This window comes from Solanum dulcamara, chromosome 12 (assembly GCF_947179165.1).
Source record: "Solanum dulcamara chromosome 12, daSolDulc1.2, whole genome shotgun sequence".
Taxonomy (NCBI): domain Eukaryota; kingdom Viridiplantae; phylum Streptophyta; class Magnoliopsida; order Solanales; family Solanaceae; genus Solanum; species Solanum dulcamara.
In genome coordinates, this window is record NC_077248.1 from 1,298,583 (window position 1) to 1,314,255 (window position 15,673).

Here is a 15,673-nt window from a genome sequence, read left to right on the forward strand (position 1 = left end):
TTACGTTATTTTTTTTATCAAATCACCTAAGATATTCGACACAAACTGAATGAGTTGCCTTTTATATTTTCCTCATAATGGCGAAGGAAGATAAATTTAAGTTAATTAGCTTCTTATTATTTATTGCTTTCATAATTAAAATAAAGAAACTATCGATTTTTACCTAAGTGAAAACATTTTTCTAGCACAGTAGATCCTAATTAATATTGCTCAAAAAATATTGTCGGATTAAAATGCCCAAATGATATTATCAAATTAATTAATGCTAATTATAATTGTTGATTAAGAGATGTCTACAATATTCTTGAAGCTGATCACTCGCTATTGAGTGTTATCACAAGCCTACTGAATTATTATTAATTAGATCATAATATATACACAAAATAGCACCTTTTGCCCCGCAAATGGACTGGTCGATCTTTAACTTTTGTCATCCAAATAGGTTGGTTTTTAATTTTTGTCCTTAAATAACAAAACTTATGCCAAGTGAAGCATAAATTCTTTAGAAACTAAACTCATGTTTGAACATAACTTACGGAATATCATATATATGATACAAAAATATAAATAAATTATGAGTATTTGATATCGCCATCATCCGAGGTACTTGCAAGTTGCAACATTTCCTTGAGCATTTGCTTACTCAGGGTGTTCACTCTTCTTTTTGAACCGACAATCTTTCTTGAAGTACCCTTTCTTGCCATAGTTGTAGCACTTGATATTCTTCTTACTTCTTGATTGAGATCTACCATGATTGTGACTCCCACTGGGGCCACGTTCCGTTGGTCTTCCTCTCACCATCATCAAAGCTTCAGCTTGCTGCGAACTTGCTTGTATGGCTTCCTTATTTTTGCGCCGATTTTCTTCTTCTAAGACGACAATTGCAATTTCATCGAAAACTAAAATGTCTGTATTGTTCGTTAGGTTGATGATGAGTTGATCATATAAGTCAGACAGACTTTGAAGTAGAAGCTCCACACGTCAGTCCCCTTTATTTTGCAACTCATTGTTGTAAGTTGCGAAAATAGAGTATTCAAAGTATTGATGTGTTCAGTAACTAACATGGACTCTGCCATTCGAAGAGTATATAATCTTTTTTTTAAGAAGATTTTATTATGCAAAGACTTGGTCTCGTACAATCCCGTAAGAGTATCCCATATCTCCTTTGCATTCCGTTTTTCAGCCACACTAGATAACACTTGATCAGCTAGTGCCAAGTGTAAATCAGCAACTGCATTGCTGTCTATGTCATTCCAATTGCTGATGAAGTCTGTGGACCTGCCTTCAATTGCAGCTAAGCAATTGTCTTTTCTCAATATCGTTTTTATTTTCATTTTCCACAATGAGAAATTAGTCTCATTGAATTTCTCAACGTCAAACTTTGTTGTATTCGACATTGTTCTTTGCTTCACACTTTTTTAGATCATTTTTGAATATTTTTGCAAACAATCGTGACAAAATGTACCGTCAACAAAATTTACTATTCACGTGAATACTACTTTTCACCGAATTTTACTATTCACGTGAATTGTACTTTTCACCGAATTTTACTATTCACAAAAAAATACTATTCACGGATAGTACTTTCGCATAAAATAGACAGAATAATCGAGGGCTCTGATTCCACTGTTGGGGGAGGAAGCACCACAACTAAAGCTTGATATGATAATAAATAATGAAAATAAATTGGACATGAGAATTTTACGTGAAAACCCCTCAAATAGATAGAGGGAAAAAACCACGGGGTAGAAGGATCTTACTATTATAATATGGGAGTACATTGCTCTCAAATACAAGGAGGAAACAATAATTAACACTTCTCTATTGTAAAAGGAACAACTACTAAAGAGGACACTCAAGACTACAATATTTATCTTGGTGTATAACTCGCTTTATATTCTTACTCTCTTTGTTTCTGAATGAAATAAATGAGGGGATGAGACCCTCTATTTATAGAAGGATGAAAATGCGTAGAAAATTTATGATTTTTTACGCGTTTTATCAAAGTTCTACACGTAATTTTTATCAACTTTTTCTTCTTGTCAACTTTTGCTTTTTCAAAAGTTATCTTTTTTTTCTTTTTGCTTTTTACTTTTTACTTTTTGACTTCTTGCGGTGGACACTAGCTTCGTGTAATGAGCCCACTCCATAAGGTGTATTTTGCAAATCTGGACACAATCTCACATATGATTAACTAATATACATTAATTGCATTTTTTATAATATGCCGGCAGCTATATTATTGATGACCATAAATATTAAAATTCAGCTCAATAATATGATGATGATGTAATAATATAACACATGAGTCACGTCTGTTTGAATTCAAAAAAGAGAATAAATCAAAGAGATTAAAAGTACTAAAAATTAGTGACCTTTTGTACTGGGGAATAGCAATATCTACCCATGTTGCATGAAACTACTGGTCATGCAAATTTTTTATGTTAAAAAACGTTAGATTCAGATGAACTTGATATCACAATATTGCATCTCTGACACCAAATACGTATAGAAAGGAATATTACTATATGGGGTCATTTTATTATTACTTTTCGATTATTTTATTCTTCCATTTTAGTACTATTTGTTATTTTCTTAATTTGCTTTGATTATTATATTATTTTATTGTTGTTATTATTCTTTTTTTCATTATTTCCGGCATAATTTCTTCAATTATGTTTGCTTAACATATACTTAATTTTTTTATACGTTTTACTTGATTCGAGAGTCTATCGGAAACAATCATTCTATCTTTACAAGACAAGGGTAAGGTTATACTATCTATATAAAAAATTGTACGAAAATATATAGGTCAAAAATTTATTTTCATACATATATATTAAAACTTGGACATCCTAGATGAAAATTTTGACTTCACCACTGCTGCGTACACCCCATCCTCAACTCCACCTGTAAAAGTACACGTGATATGTTGTTGTTCTAAAACATTTTACTCATCCTTTATATATATATACACTATCAATTGAAACTCTTGTTCTTCTGAAACGGTAATATCCATTGTCTAAGAGAGAAATTAATTAGTAGATAGTAAATAAATTTATAGGAAGAATTAATGGAGGAGATTATGAAGCATCCAGATGAATTATACCCATTGATGAAGCTCATGTTATCAGCTAAACGCGTCCAGAAGAAGACGTCAGGGTGGCTGTTGCGGCCACACTGGGCCTTCTGCTACGTTACTCTCCGCAAGGTGTCTCGTAGCTTTGCTCTTGTCATTCAACAGCTTCCTAGTGATCTTCGTGACGTGGTAAGTTACTCTCTGAGTTTCAATTTGTTTGTCTTAATTTTCTTTTCGGTCAGTTTCAAATAGAATGCCTCTTACTTTTTTTGGCTAACTCTTAATTTAATTTTAGTTTCCCACCTGACATTTTTACAACAAGAAGATTAACGTGCATTTTTGGTACATTCTATAACATTCAAAAGTCTTTATTTTCTTTAATTTTGTGTCAAGTAAAAATCAAACGAACAAATTGAAACGGACGAAGTAAATTTTTATTTTTTTTAACATTTTATATATCTCCTTTTATTGAAAAGTGAATTCCATCAAACTTTGCAGGTTTGTGTTTACTATTTGGTTCTTAGAGCACTTGACACTGTTGGTATGTTATCTCTTCTGTGGAATTTTATTAGGGATTTCCATTAATTAGCTTTTAATTTCTGTAATTAGCATTGGAATGCTTTTATTTTAAAAAAATTGAGGGTCGAAGAAGGGGAGGGGATTACAAGGTGAGGAATCAACCATCACCAATAAGGCGAAAGTTCAAGTAGCCATCCAACTAAGTTATGATCACTAATTTCTTATTTTTTTTCTTCAAATGGACAGAGGATGATACCAGCTTAGCAACTGAGATTAGAGTACCCATCTTAAAAGATTTTTATTGCCACTTACATGATCCTGAATGGCATTTTTCATGTGAGTTTTCTTTCTTCTCCAAGCTATCGAATTAATCTTAGTTTTGTTTTTCAATCCGATCGACTTGTTAATTTTTTCGACTTTGACAATCAAGCATATTTGGTTTGGGTTTAAGTTATATACATCGCTAGTGTTATTACGATAAATTTCTCTAGTCAACCTTGTTTCAAAAGATTCTCGCTTAACATCAAGCCTATTGAGATTTGATAGAAATGATAAGATGCAAAGCGAACACAGTGGGTCTCTGACTAGGACAAGGAACCAATTGATTTTGGATCTTGACATGTCGGTGGTTTTTTACTTCATTTTGTCAGGAGGTTGATGGGCTTATTAGGAATTAGGTTGGGGTGGTTGGTGGTTTCGGGATCCCCTAATTTTTTACACTATTAGGTCACAGAAGGATATAAGCCTCCTTAAAATACCGGATTTACAATCTTAAAAATAAGACAAGTTACCTGCTATAACAGGTAAAAGTTATCTTATGGTGTAAAAATCTCTTATTCATTTTTATTCTGGTCTAGTTGCCTTATACTATAATTTTTGTTATTAGGTGGTACAATGGCCTTCAAGGTTCTTATGGACCAATTCCATCATGTTTCCACTGCTTTCCTAGAACTTGATACAAAGTGAGTTCTTAGGAAAAATTGTTGATTTTTTGGTAGTAACGTATTGTTGCATATCGAAAATTGATTGCAAAAAATAGAATGATACTTAATTGTATATATATGAGTATTTGTGAATGAAACGTTCCGCGTATTTTGCAGTTATCAGGAGGTGATTAAGGATATTATCAAGAGGATGGGTGAAGGAATGGCGAAATTTCTATGCAAGGAGGTGATTCGCGGAATATTAACAAAATTGTGAATATTCATTGGATGTTTATTAGAATGGAAAGGTTTAAATGTATCCATACATAATAAGATCAAACTCATTCTGAAATCGTTGACTCTAAATAATCGTGAATTCACTTATGTTTTTATGATCACTAGCTACTGAATCCTCGAAAATTTCATGACTTAAAAGTCATATGGTTTCATGCAGGTAGAAACAATTGATAATTATAATGAATATTGTCACTATGCAGCTGGACTTTGTGGATTAGGTTTGTCAAAACTTTTTTATGCTTCTGGAAGAGAAGATTTAGCACCAGAATCCCTCTCGATTTCTATGGGTTTATTTCTTCAGGTATTGGCCCCTAACATGTTTACCGCACAGACTTAAAAAAAGCTCTGTATGCTGGCTACTGATTACAAGCATATTTGGCTATACATTTCAGAAAATAAGCATCATTAGAGATTATCTAGAGGACATAAATGAAGTACCAAAATGTCGCATATTTTGGCCCCGTCAAATTTGGAGTAAATATGTTAACAAACTCGAGGTTTGTTTTCATCATAACAAGTGCTATTTCTTGTTTGAAGTTCATACGTTGATTCGTTGCTCTGTAATTGCCATCTTGTTTATGGGCCTCAGGACTTTAAGTACGAGGAAAACTCGGTCAAAGCAGTACAATGTCTGAACGAAATGGTCACTAATGCTTTATTACATGTAGAAGATTGTCTGGTTTACATGTCTAATTTACGAGATCCTGCTATCTTTCAGTTCTGTGCAATTCCGCAGGTATAAATTTCCCTTGAACAGTTCAAAACGTTGTTTTTTCCAGTATGTCCTAATGGTCTGTATAAGAGAATGGAATGTGTTCTGTTCTGGAAAGTGTAAATACTTTAGTAATCACTCAATTTGCACTTATACTACTTGGAGAACTCACTGCCTTATGACTTTCTTGTACTTCTAGGTCATAAATATGGGGAATTTGACGATGTACTACAACAACGTTGAAATTTTCAAAGGTTCTGTAGAAATGAGACGAGGTAAAGATACATGACTTATCAATATGCATGTCTATTATTTCAACTAGACAAGGTAATATACATGATTCTGAGTGTGCTTGTCAATTCTTTCCTATCAACTGAACTGCTCGTGTTCTGGTTGGAAAATTAAGGTGTCTGATAATTTTGTGTGGATAACAACAATTTCTTGCTGTGTCTTGTTCTTTTGTTTCTTCTTTCTAGGCCTCTGTGCTAAGATTATTGATCAGACGAGGACGATGGCTGATGTCTATGGAGCTTTCTTTGACTTTTGTTGTATAATGGAATCTAAGGTATAACATGTAGTATTATCAGAACAACCTTTAACTCTGCAGTAAGTAGTGAAGCCATCCTTGTCCTGGCTTCACCTCTGCTTATGTATATTATATGTTGAATCTCATTGGATTCTTTGTGTGTATTGGTCTTAGTGAAAATCTTGACTCTGTCACTGTCTGATATAGAAGCCTTTGATGTTCAAATTTTAGCTGAAATTCTACTATGGTTCTGATCTTTATGTAAAATTTTGATTCTTTAATTTCATCGTGCTTGATAAAACAACTTATCAATTGATTCTTTCAGGTTGATCGTGATGATCCAAATGCAACAAGTACTTTGAAGAGGCTTGAAGCAATTTCGAAAACTTGCAAAGACTCTGGAACCTTGATCAATCGAAGGTTTGTTATATTTCCTTGTAATTCTTTATAGAAATTTTTGACATTATCAGTTGATGACTTTATTTACCACCAGGAAATCTTACACATTCAGCCATCAGTCTCATTATAATATTCCTGTTTTGGTGAGTTTTTTTGCCCATATTTATTTCGTGATTTACTTATACTTTACATGAGCAGAAGGTCTATCGGAAACAGTCTCTCTACCTACTTTTACAAAATAGGTGGGTAAAGTTGCATGCACACCACCCTCGGGATACACTGAGTATGTTATTGTTGTTTACATATACTTTAGTTTTCCTGCATTCAATCTTTTCTTTTGCAGATTATCTTCTTTTTCATCATGCTGGCTATGCTTTTATCAACAAAAATACCTTAAGAGACCATAGGTGAGCAATCAGATGACTATATGTGTTCTTACTTGAGTAAAATGCAAAGAAAGTTAAAATGACAATTTCAAAAAAAATGATTGGCTTCAGATTTTGTCAAGTCAATCATATTTAGACAATATTTTGTTTTCTAAATTGTGTAAAAGGGGAAAAAAAACTTGGTTGCTATATTCAGCATTTTGAATTATGTTGTTCGGACTCTTCAAAAATATTGTTGCTCCCATGTTGAATCCTTTGAACATGCACTATTTTTGGAGGATCAGACACACACACACATTGACATTATTGAAGAGTTCGAACAACTTAGATTCTTAGCGTCTACTTTTCTGTATTTACTGCTAACTTATCATATTGTGGAAATAGTACCCTATTTATTTTCCTTCATTCGATTTTTGCAGGTTTGATATAGAAGAAAAAGAGAAGCCTAGTCAAACAAGTTAAACCAAGTTTGTAAAAGAATTTAAAATGATTTCTGTATCCATAATATCCTTTAAATATTTTTAAAATATTATATACACTATCTCAATTCCAAATACGCTGGGATCAGTTATTTAAAATTCTCACTATTTATTTATGTCGTTTTATTTAAGCTCATTTCAGCCCATTCATGAGCGTTATTGAAAGTTGTTTCCATCTCATACTCATTTAACATTGTAATCTTGTGATCTTCACAAGAAAGAAAGAGAAATAAAAAGAAGGTGTGGTTTTGTGTTTTTTTTTTTTTTGGGAGGGGGGTGGAGGGGCGTAAAATGTCATCCATGTCCTTCCCCCCACCCCCATATAAGCAAAGTCGTTCTTGTTCAATGGATGGCAATTGATACAAATTTTTTCGTTGGAAATTTATATCGTACAAAGAAGTTATTGAATTATCGTGAGATTCGGAATCTTTAGGTGAAACATGGTAAATTAAGATGACTTAGAAATTATTTTAAGTAGTAAGTTTGACTATTTTTCCTTGGTTAGAATCTATTTTACTCAGACTATTCAAAAATAATGTATTTTTTGAAGAATTTAATATAAATGCAATGTTATTTTTTAAAAATTCGAACAACATAAGTTAAAATTTCACGTGTTAGTCTTTTATTATATTACAGCAGCTTACACAATAGTGAGTGCTGCGGGGCTGTCATGGGCCCAAAGCTGTGATGTATCTTTGCACTTTTGTTGTCACATTTCCACCCCAAATACTGATATGGTATGAGCATTCCCAAGGCAAACCAACTAACCAATTCAATGCAATGAATAATATCACAGCCCCTTTTTCTAATTGGACAACAAAAAAGGCATAGCAGTAAGCAGATATGCCTCTTAAAATTGTGTTCGTTCAAATAATTGAACAGGATCAATGTATCCAATGCGGTGACCTAGTAATTAATAAAGTGAATTGAGAATTATGAAGTTTTGAATTTTTAACTCCCATTTGATCATATATTTTAAAGTTAAAAAGATTAAATTTTAAGTTTTTTAAGTTGTGATTTTGAAACTTGAAGCTGTATTTAGACATGTATTTTACTTGAATTTTTTTTGAAGTTTTGTGAGTGGAAATAAAATTCATCTCAAAAACTAGTTCGAAAATATTTGAAGATTAAATTTTCACATGGCAAAAAGATATTTATATATAAATTTTCAAATTTTGATTTGAAAGCTATGACCAAATGCTAGCTAAATCTAATGGGAGGTGAAAAAATATTAGTGATTTTTTTCTATCTATCCAAGTTTTGATGGAGTCGTGGATATAGTTATCTGATACACAGGCTGATAGAAGATTGTGCTTGTTGAGAAATAGTCTTGATGGAGTCGTGGATATAGTTACCTGATACATAATCTGATAGAAAATTGTATTTGTTGAGAAATAATAGATATTCCGTAAAATTAATTAATTTGGATGCATATTAAACATAACACCACAATTATCAAATAATTTGTTTTAAAAAATAGAATAAGAATCAGATAAGGTTACCCTAAGAGAAGTAAGAGACACAAAAAGTCATATAGGCAGTTAAAGGTTTGAGTCATATAGCCTTTAATTAATTAATATTTAGATATGTTTGACTTCCACCAATAACAAACTCAGCCATCAGCATTACTGGTTGGTCTATAAATGGAAAGAAGGGATATAACAGCTCATATAGAGATCAAGTGGGCAAAAAGAAGCATTGACTTTTATGCTAATATACACTTAGACTTTATTAAGCAAAAGATAAAGAATTTATGTTATGTGAGCTTAGTGGGGGTGGTAAAAAGTTTACTTAAAAAAAATCTAAATATAAAGAAGTAAGAATACGAAGAAGCAAAAGGGTGCTTCCACGTCTACTAATAATTTTGACCTTCTATATACCGTATAAATTTTCAACAAAAGAGATTCAGATAAACTTCTTGCGCTCCCCCAGCTCCACCTCTGTCAGTGTGCTGACAGAGTAACGTAACTTTCAGTATCTAAACTGATTTGGTAAACTGAAAAAAGATTAAACTACCTGCTATAATGGGCTAAATTACGTCGATAGTGTAAAAATTCTTTATGCTATGAGTATATATAAAACTTAAAGAGAAAAGTGAATGCATAATCTTATTCAACTAATGTACAATTTCCAACTAATTATGTTTGTTTGAACTTTGAAACATTGTTAGTCTATAGCATCTACTAAAAGAACAGCCAAAGATCTGTTTTATTCTTCTTTGTAGTTATTCCTCATAACTTTTACTTGAAGTTTCCAGCCTCTACACTTTTGAAAATGAACTCCATTCAAGTACACTTCTTCACTTATACTCTCTCCATTGTACAGAAGAAGCAAATTCTTCTCTTTGGTTTCAATCTGGCTTCTGCATTGCTGAGCATTTGCAGTTCGCTCGACAATCAGTGAGTACCTATGACCATAACATAAATGTGTGAGAAGTTTTAAAGATCACAAAATTGATTAAAACAGAATATTGATTTATGCTCTTCCATAATAATACCTTGTACTGTTTTTGGAGGCCTTTAATGTACTCGACAGCCAAGTCTAGCATGTCCGCGGTGTTTGTTTGCTGTCAACATGAATTATGCACTTAGTAAAACTTAACTAAAAGAAAAAAGGAGAAAGTGCTGAAATTGAAAGTAATCTACCTTGTCCATATTGGGAACAAGCTCTTGTAGCTTTCTCATTCGTTCACTTATACGCGTTCTTCTCACCTGAAATTCCACCATATAGTTTTATCTCGTGAATTCTACTAACATACTTCTTGATTCATAATTGAACTTTAAACTTACACTGCCTTGTCGGGTTTCAGAGATTGTCATGACAAGATTTTGACAACAATGAGCACAAGAATTAGAAGATTGACTACACATATGTATAAATATGTTGTGTATGTCATACCCTTTCTGCAATACTCCTAGGATGTGTAGCACATCCACGTTTGGCGCGGATCTTACAAGGAATAGTGTCTTGAAAATGCAACAACTTCTCCATAGCTGCTATATCAGCTGGTGTCTTGGGTAAACTTAGGTGGTGTGACAAAATTGGAGGCCGATTTCCAAGTTCTTCAATCTGGTTATACACGAACATTTTCGATTCAAAATCCACATAGCCTATCAAAAATTGAAAGCCAAACTATACCCTACGTTCATTCTCATCATACCTGAACATTAGCAAATAGCCTATTCCCCTTGCTCTCTAACTCCCTTTTCTGGCCTGTGAGTGTCTGCTGAAACTGTGAAGAATCACTCCAAGAATTAAAAGGAAGTCCCATATTGTAAAGTTGAGCTTCTGAGTTTCCATTTACACGCTTCTCATCCTCATCGAGGGCAGTTGCTATGCTGCTCTCATTATCGACCTCTGAGATTCGAGACAACATTCCTAATGAAGAAGGTGTTCCTGATGAGAAACCAAAATGATCTTTCAAACTGCTTGAAGATGAACTTGAATCTCCATTGGCACCGTTTGCCATTCTATAACCTCCAGCACTGCCTTTCAACGTGGCATATCCTGTAAATTGTCATTCAACCAACACAATCAGGACCAGAGAACGAAGGTGATGAGAAGCAGAAAAAAACAATAAGGAAATGACTATCTCTCGTGGACATTTCTACCTTAAGACCCCTTGGTTCTGGCAAACGGAACAATTACAAATACCTCGAAGTATACCAATGGAACGAATGAAATAAGAATTTGCTATTCATGCTTTTTCTTTTTTTAATCTTGTACTAAATACATTAAACACTTGCCTATTCTTGAATCTTGAAAGTCTTGAGTTTCTAAGGAAACTAATAGAAGAGCCTCATTTCATACTGGTTTAAACTAATGAGTTTTAACAATTAGAAGGGTTTGGATGAAACCACGTTGAGTACAAGGACCGGGATGACAATCCGAAACAAACATTAGGTCTCCCAAGCCATTCCGCCAAAATAAAAACAAACAAGACTACCATCATCTACTCCAATTGGGAACAGATATATGAACAGGATCTAAATCAGGGCAAAGCCAGAACATCAACATGAATATAGATCTTTTGACATTTATGCATCCGCTAAATCATTTAACAACTACTAGAAACTCTAATGCCTTACCATTGCTATGAATATAGATCTTTTGACATTTATGCATCTGCTAAATCATTTAACAACTACTAGAAACTCTAACGCCACACCATTGCTATGTAAAAAAGAACTGAAAATACATATAACAGTACTTGAACTATTAATGAATGCACCCCTTTACCTACTATTACAACAACATACTTAGTGTATTCCCATCGAGTGGGGTCTGGAAGGATAGAGTGTACACAGACTAATTATCTCTAGCCCAGAGGTGAGGTAGAGATGTTGTTTCCGATAAACTTCGGCTCAAGATAAAAACAGACTAAAAAGGCAGTAAATGGAAGTACAAGAGATAATAGTTAGTAAACAAAACAACAGATAGTAGCAGAACATTACTACAACCAAATAATACTATCATGAACTACAAGCATAGCACTATGCTTATGACTACTAGTAAGGGCGTCAAGACAATGCAATCCTAAAAAAAACAAAAAACAAAAAAGATTGCCTACAAATCTATAGTACTTTCCTAAATAAGAACAAGAAGAATATCAAACAGTACCATTTAGAGAATTGAGTTGAGAGAATAAGCCAGCTGGAGAACTGTTTTGCCTCATAAGATTTGATGCCAATTTGTTTTGCCCTTGATGATGATTATTACTATTTCCCAATAATGAGCCCATCACCCTGTACCCACCACCTCCTTCCATAGACCCCACCATATGAGCAGTAGAATTTTGCCTTGGATATTGAGGTGGCAACTGTGAATTACTCATACTACTCAAATTTACAAACACTTTACTATCAAGAGAATTCTGAGAAACTAATTGGTTATTTAAACCATCAAGATTGAATTTTGAAGACAACCCTTTATTCTCAGTACCCATATTTCCATTATTCCCAACTCCATCAATGAAATTTTCAAGAAAAGAACTTGGGGCTGAACGAAACCTTAATAACCCAGAATTGTTCTGGTTTTTCTCAAACTCTGATGAATCCATTAAAGCCAAAAAAAAAATGACCCTTCTTTAAATTTGGGATTATTATTTTTTTTGTATAGAACAAGAATCAGAGAAAAACTAATACTTGGGAATATTCATACATTCCTTCAATCAACTCTTCTTGTAAAAAAGTTACAGTCTTTGTCTAAATAAACAGCTTGTTTGTTAAGCAGTATGGAGGTACTACAAATCTTCAAGAACAAGCAATAAAGAATAGTTCTTTAAGAATTTTTTGATCTTTGCATAGAAGAGGCTGTTAGTTTTAGATCTTTTTAGCTTCTTTTGGAGTGTTTTTTTTTTTTTTTTCATGAAAGAAGAGTGAGCCAATTATAGAAAAAGGTAATGGGAGAATTTTGGGACTTTTTTTTTTTTCTCTTGAGGCAAAGAAGTGGGGACTGCTGAGACAGAATGACCAAGAAGGGGGAGCCGCTAAGTATTTTTATTTTTTAACGGAGTGGCAAGTTTAACATGAGGTTTTGAGTTTAAATTATAAAATATTTTATTTAATATGAGATTTATTAGTATTTATTTAAATTTAATTAGATTTTAATATGACTATAGGATATCAACAAAAAAATAATCTACTTTTATACAATAATTTGTAAATCACACAAAAATACATAATAATAACAATAACGATCCAGTGAAATTCTATAATGTGGGATCTAGAAAAGGTAAAGTGTATGCAGATCTGACTCCTATACCAAGGTAGGACGGTTGTTTCCAAAAGACTCTCGACTCAGTAAAATAAAAAAAGAAGTCAGAGAAAAATAAGAAGTTCAAAGCGATATGAAATAAATACAAATGCAATAAATTCGATTAAAAAATATTGTCAGAAAGATTTAATTTTGACATACCACGTGATATCAATTCAGTCATTCTTACGGATAACCTCTTCAAAAATTGAGCTAAAAAATTCTCATTGCTCTTTTGAACGAAAGAAATCACTTTTATTAAAAAATACCAATAGGATTATTGAACATCGAGTTAAAAATAAGATGGAAAATAAAAAAGAATAAAAGGGAACAGAATGACCTCAAAATTTGAACCAGCTGATTCCCATTACTCTATTTTATAGTTTTTTTTTAATCTAGTGAATTTAAAACTCTTTTGAAAGGTTGACGTTTCATGACATCAACATAAAGCAAAAGATATTTCGATTTTTATAAAATTTTATAGTTGTAACAAAAATAGTTGCAGCTTTATTCAATTTTTTGGGTTAAACTGTGAAATGGTAAATTAGTTTGGAATATATATGCCAAAGAAATTAACTTTTACAAAGACAGAACCATAAATTTCAGACTAAATATATACCGTATGAAGGAAGTTTTGATTCTATAAAGTTATCTCTATATAATTTACGAATTATAAATTCTGAAATCATCTAATAATATTTATATCACAATAGATCATACACGTGCACCACATTGATTTACGTAGCTTAGTTTCAATTTTGAAAGTTTAATTTTGATTATAAACTCACGCATGAAATCTTTATATTTTTTAAATAAAATTTACATAATTGAAAAATATATAAAGATATTATAAGTTGAAATAATGAATAATTCAAGATATATTAAAAAATTATGACAAAAAAATGAATATGAATCTCAAAATTCGAAAGGTATCAAATAAATTAAAACACGGAAGGAGTAGATATTTTATTTGATTTAAAGGAAGTCATGTGTACTGAATTACCGAAGGAGTAGATATTTTATTTGATTAGGCCACCATTTACCACTAAAGGAAGTCATGTGTACTGAATTTTGGCACAAAAGACAATTTATATTCTTCTTTATTCCCCATTTAGTAAACAGAAGCCACTTTGTTTTTAGTGCTCATGTACAGACAATGACATGAAATTAGTAAAGCTTAATACTAATCTATTAGATCAAATCAATCATTAATTAATCATAAATCAAGATAATTAGTTTTAAGATTCTTAGTTCCATTAAAAAAAACACTAATTGTAGTACTTCAAAATTTTGACAGTTGTGACTTGTAATATTTCCTTTCATGTATGGACTACAAATGTCCACGTTAATTGATGGTTAAATTAGAAGCCAAAATTTCAATAAAAATCTTACATATATGAGTCTAAAATGAGTAAAATAATAAATAGGATCGTGGATGGGTGGATAAGTCAAATTAACCCTTGTTTATGTCTACGTTTTTAAAGAAGGGCACACAATATTTTAAACGAATCTCATATTATAATAAAAGAAGAAAATGAAGAGTTTTTTTAAAGTATAGTACAAGAATTCACATGATATAAAGTATATACATGTTTTTGAATTCAATGATGGAATAATCTATGGGACAAATCTGTGAGTTTAGTTGGGTCAAAGCAAACAATACGTGTCATGGGATTGAATCATGATAAATATGGTATTGGAGCCAAACACTCCCTCAGTACAGTGATGGGACAAACCTCAACAAGGATGCTGAATCACTAAAAGAGGTGTACGTTACACTCATGATGGAGTTTGGGTCACAAATAAAGACTAACAGGCTGACAAACTTCTAAAGAGGAAGAGATACACATATAAACATTAGGCGAATTATATTTGAAATGGGAGAGAAAAATAAAAATCTTTATAAGAGTAAATAATATAAGTTTACTCGATACACATGTTTTCGAGGCCCAATTATATTGTAGTCCATGAGATAAATCCATAAAAATAGTTGGTCAAAAAGGGATAATACATGGGGAATTTTCGCATATAACCACTCAAAAATACTTTAATTATGTTTCATAGTTATAGTTTGCTAATTACAATTCGTAGTTTGTTAATTCATTCACAACGTTTGTATAATTCGCTATACAATTTGTAATATTTTTATATTTCGCTATACATTTCGATTCGCACATAGCGCTCGTATAAATCACGTGAATTATACAAAACTCAACTGCATAATCGCGCGAATTATACAAAACTCAAACTGTAATTACATCTAAATGTTTGCCGCGAGCCATAATTAATTCAAACTATAGCTTTGCTAACCAATTAACTAGTATATATTTGCTTATCCGCATAATTTTTCCATAATACATACTATGAATTTAATCATGACAGTAAATAATTGACTTTCGTGGTCCCCAAATAAATAAAATTAAAAAAATATATATAGGAAAGAACAATGAATAAAATAATAAATTCATTGTTATGTGAAGAAAATAAAATAAAATATGAAAATGTTTTTAGGATAATGATTTTACCTTACCTACCGAACACACAAAAAAAAAAGTAAAAATATCCACTCATTTCCGTAAAATATCTTTTTGAAGAAGTA

The 15,673-nt window shown here is 32.0% G+C and overlaps 2 protein-coding genes across 5 annotated transcripts; one reads left to right on the forward strand and one right to left on the reverse strand.

The window, feature by feature from the left end:
• The first annotated feature begins 2,984 nt into the window (after positions 1-2,984).
• LOC129876578 (squalene synthase-like) lies at positions 2,985-7,395 on the forward strand. Of its 4 annotated transcripts, XM_055952047.1 has the most exons (14): positions 2,985-3,268; positions 3,578-3,620; positions 3,845-3,934; positions 4,485-4,560; positions 4,699-4,768; positions 4,976-5,119; positions 5,211-5,315; positions 5,408-5,554; positions 5,730-5,805; positions 6,007-6,095; positions 6,382-6,476; positions 6,550-6,598; positions 6,799-6,862; positions 7,261-7,395. In XM_055952047.1, the coding sequence occupies exons 1-13, from the start codon at positions 3,074-3,076 to the stop codon at positions 6,850-6,852; spliced, it is 1,233 nt and encodes a 410-aa protein (XP_055808022.1). In that variant the 5' UTR covers positions 2,985-3,073; the 3' UTR covers positions 6,853-6,862; positions 7,261-7,395. The 4 variants fall into 4 exon arrangements, with proteins under 4 accessions (XP_055808022.1, XP_055808021.1, XP_055808023.1 ...); XM_055952046.1 differs by having other exon boundaries at positions 6,799-7,395; XM_055952048.1 differs by lacking the exon at positions 6,550-6,598 and having other exon boundaries at positions 6,654-7,395.
• A 2,033-nt stretch (positions 7,396-9,428) lies between these two features.
• On the reverse strand, positions 9,429-12,808 carry LOC129877590 (transcription factor bHLH130-like). Its single transcript, XM_055953114.1, has 6 exons — positions 11,941-12,808; positions 10,481-10,827; positions 10,219-10,389; positions 9,966-10,031; positions 9,818-9,886; positions 9,429-9,727 (listed from the first exon to the last, which is right to left on the reverse strand). Exons 1-6 carry the CDS (start codon positions 12,377-12,379, stop codon positions 9,671-9,673), a joined length of 1,149 nt encoding a protein of 382 aa, XP_055809089.1. The 5' UTR covers positions 12,380-12,808; the 3' UTR covers positions 9,429-9,670.
• Positions 12,809-15,673: the final 2,865 nt, after the last annotated feature.

What these genes read in the sequence shown, in the direction of transcription:
- LOC129876578 (XM_055952046.1), top strand. Translation starts at nt 3,074, where the DNA reads ATGGAGGAGATTATGAAGCATCCAGATGAATTATACCCATTGATGAAG. An exon ending in AGTTCTGTGCAATTCCGCAG is followed by an intron (nt 5,555 to 5,729) that starts GTATAAATTTCC and finishes TTGTACTTCTAG; the next exon opens with GTCATAAATATGGGGAATTT. An exon ending in GTTGTATAATGGAATCTAAG is followed by an intron (nt 6,096 to 6,381) that starts GTATAACATGTA and finishes TGATTCTTTCAG; the next exon opens with GTTGATCGTGATGATCCAAA.
- LOC129877590 (XM_055953114.1), bottom strand. Translation starts at nt 12,379, where the DNA reads ATGGATTCATCAGAGTTTGAGAAAAACCAGAACAATTCTGGGTTATTA. An exon ending in CTAGGAGTATTGCAGAAAGG is followed by an intron (nt 10,032 to 10,218) that starts GTATGACATACA and finishes GTGGAATTTCAG; the next exon opens with GTGAGAAGAACGCGTATAAG. An exon ending in TTGTTCCCAATATGGACAAG is followed by an intron (nt 9,887 to 9,965) that starts GTAGATTACTTT and finishes TCATGTTGACAG; the next exon opens with CAAACAAACACCGCGGACAT.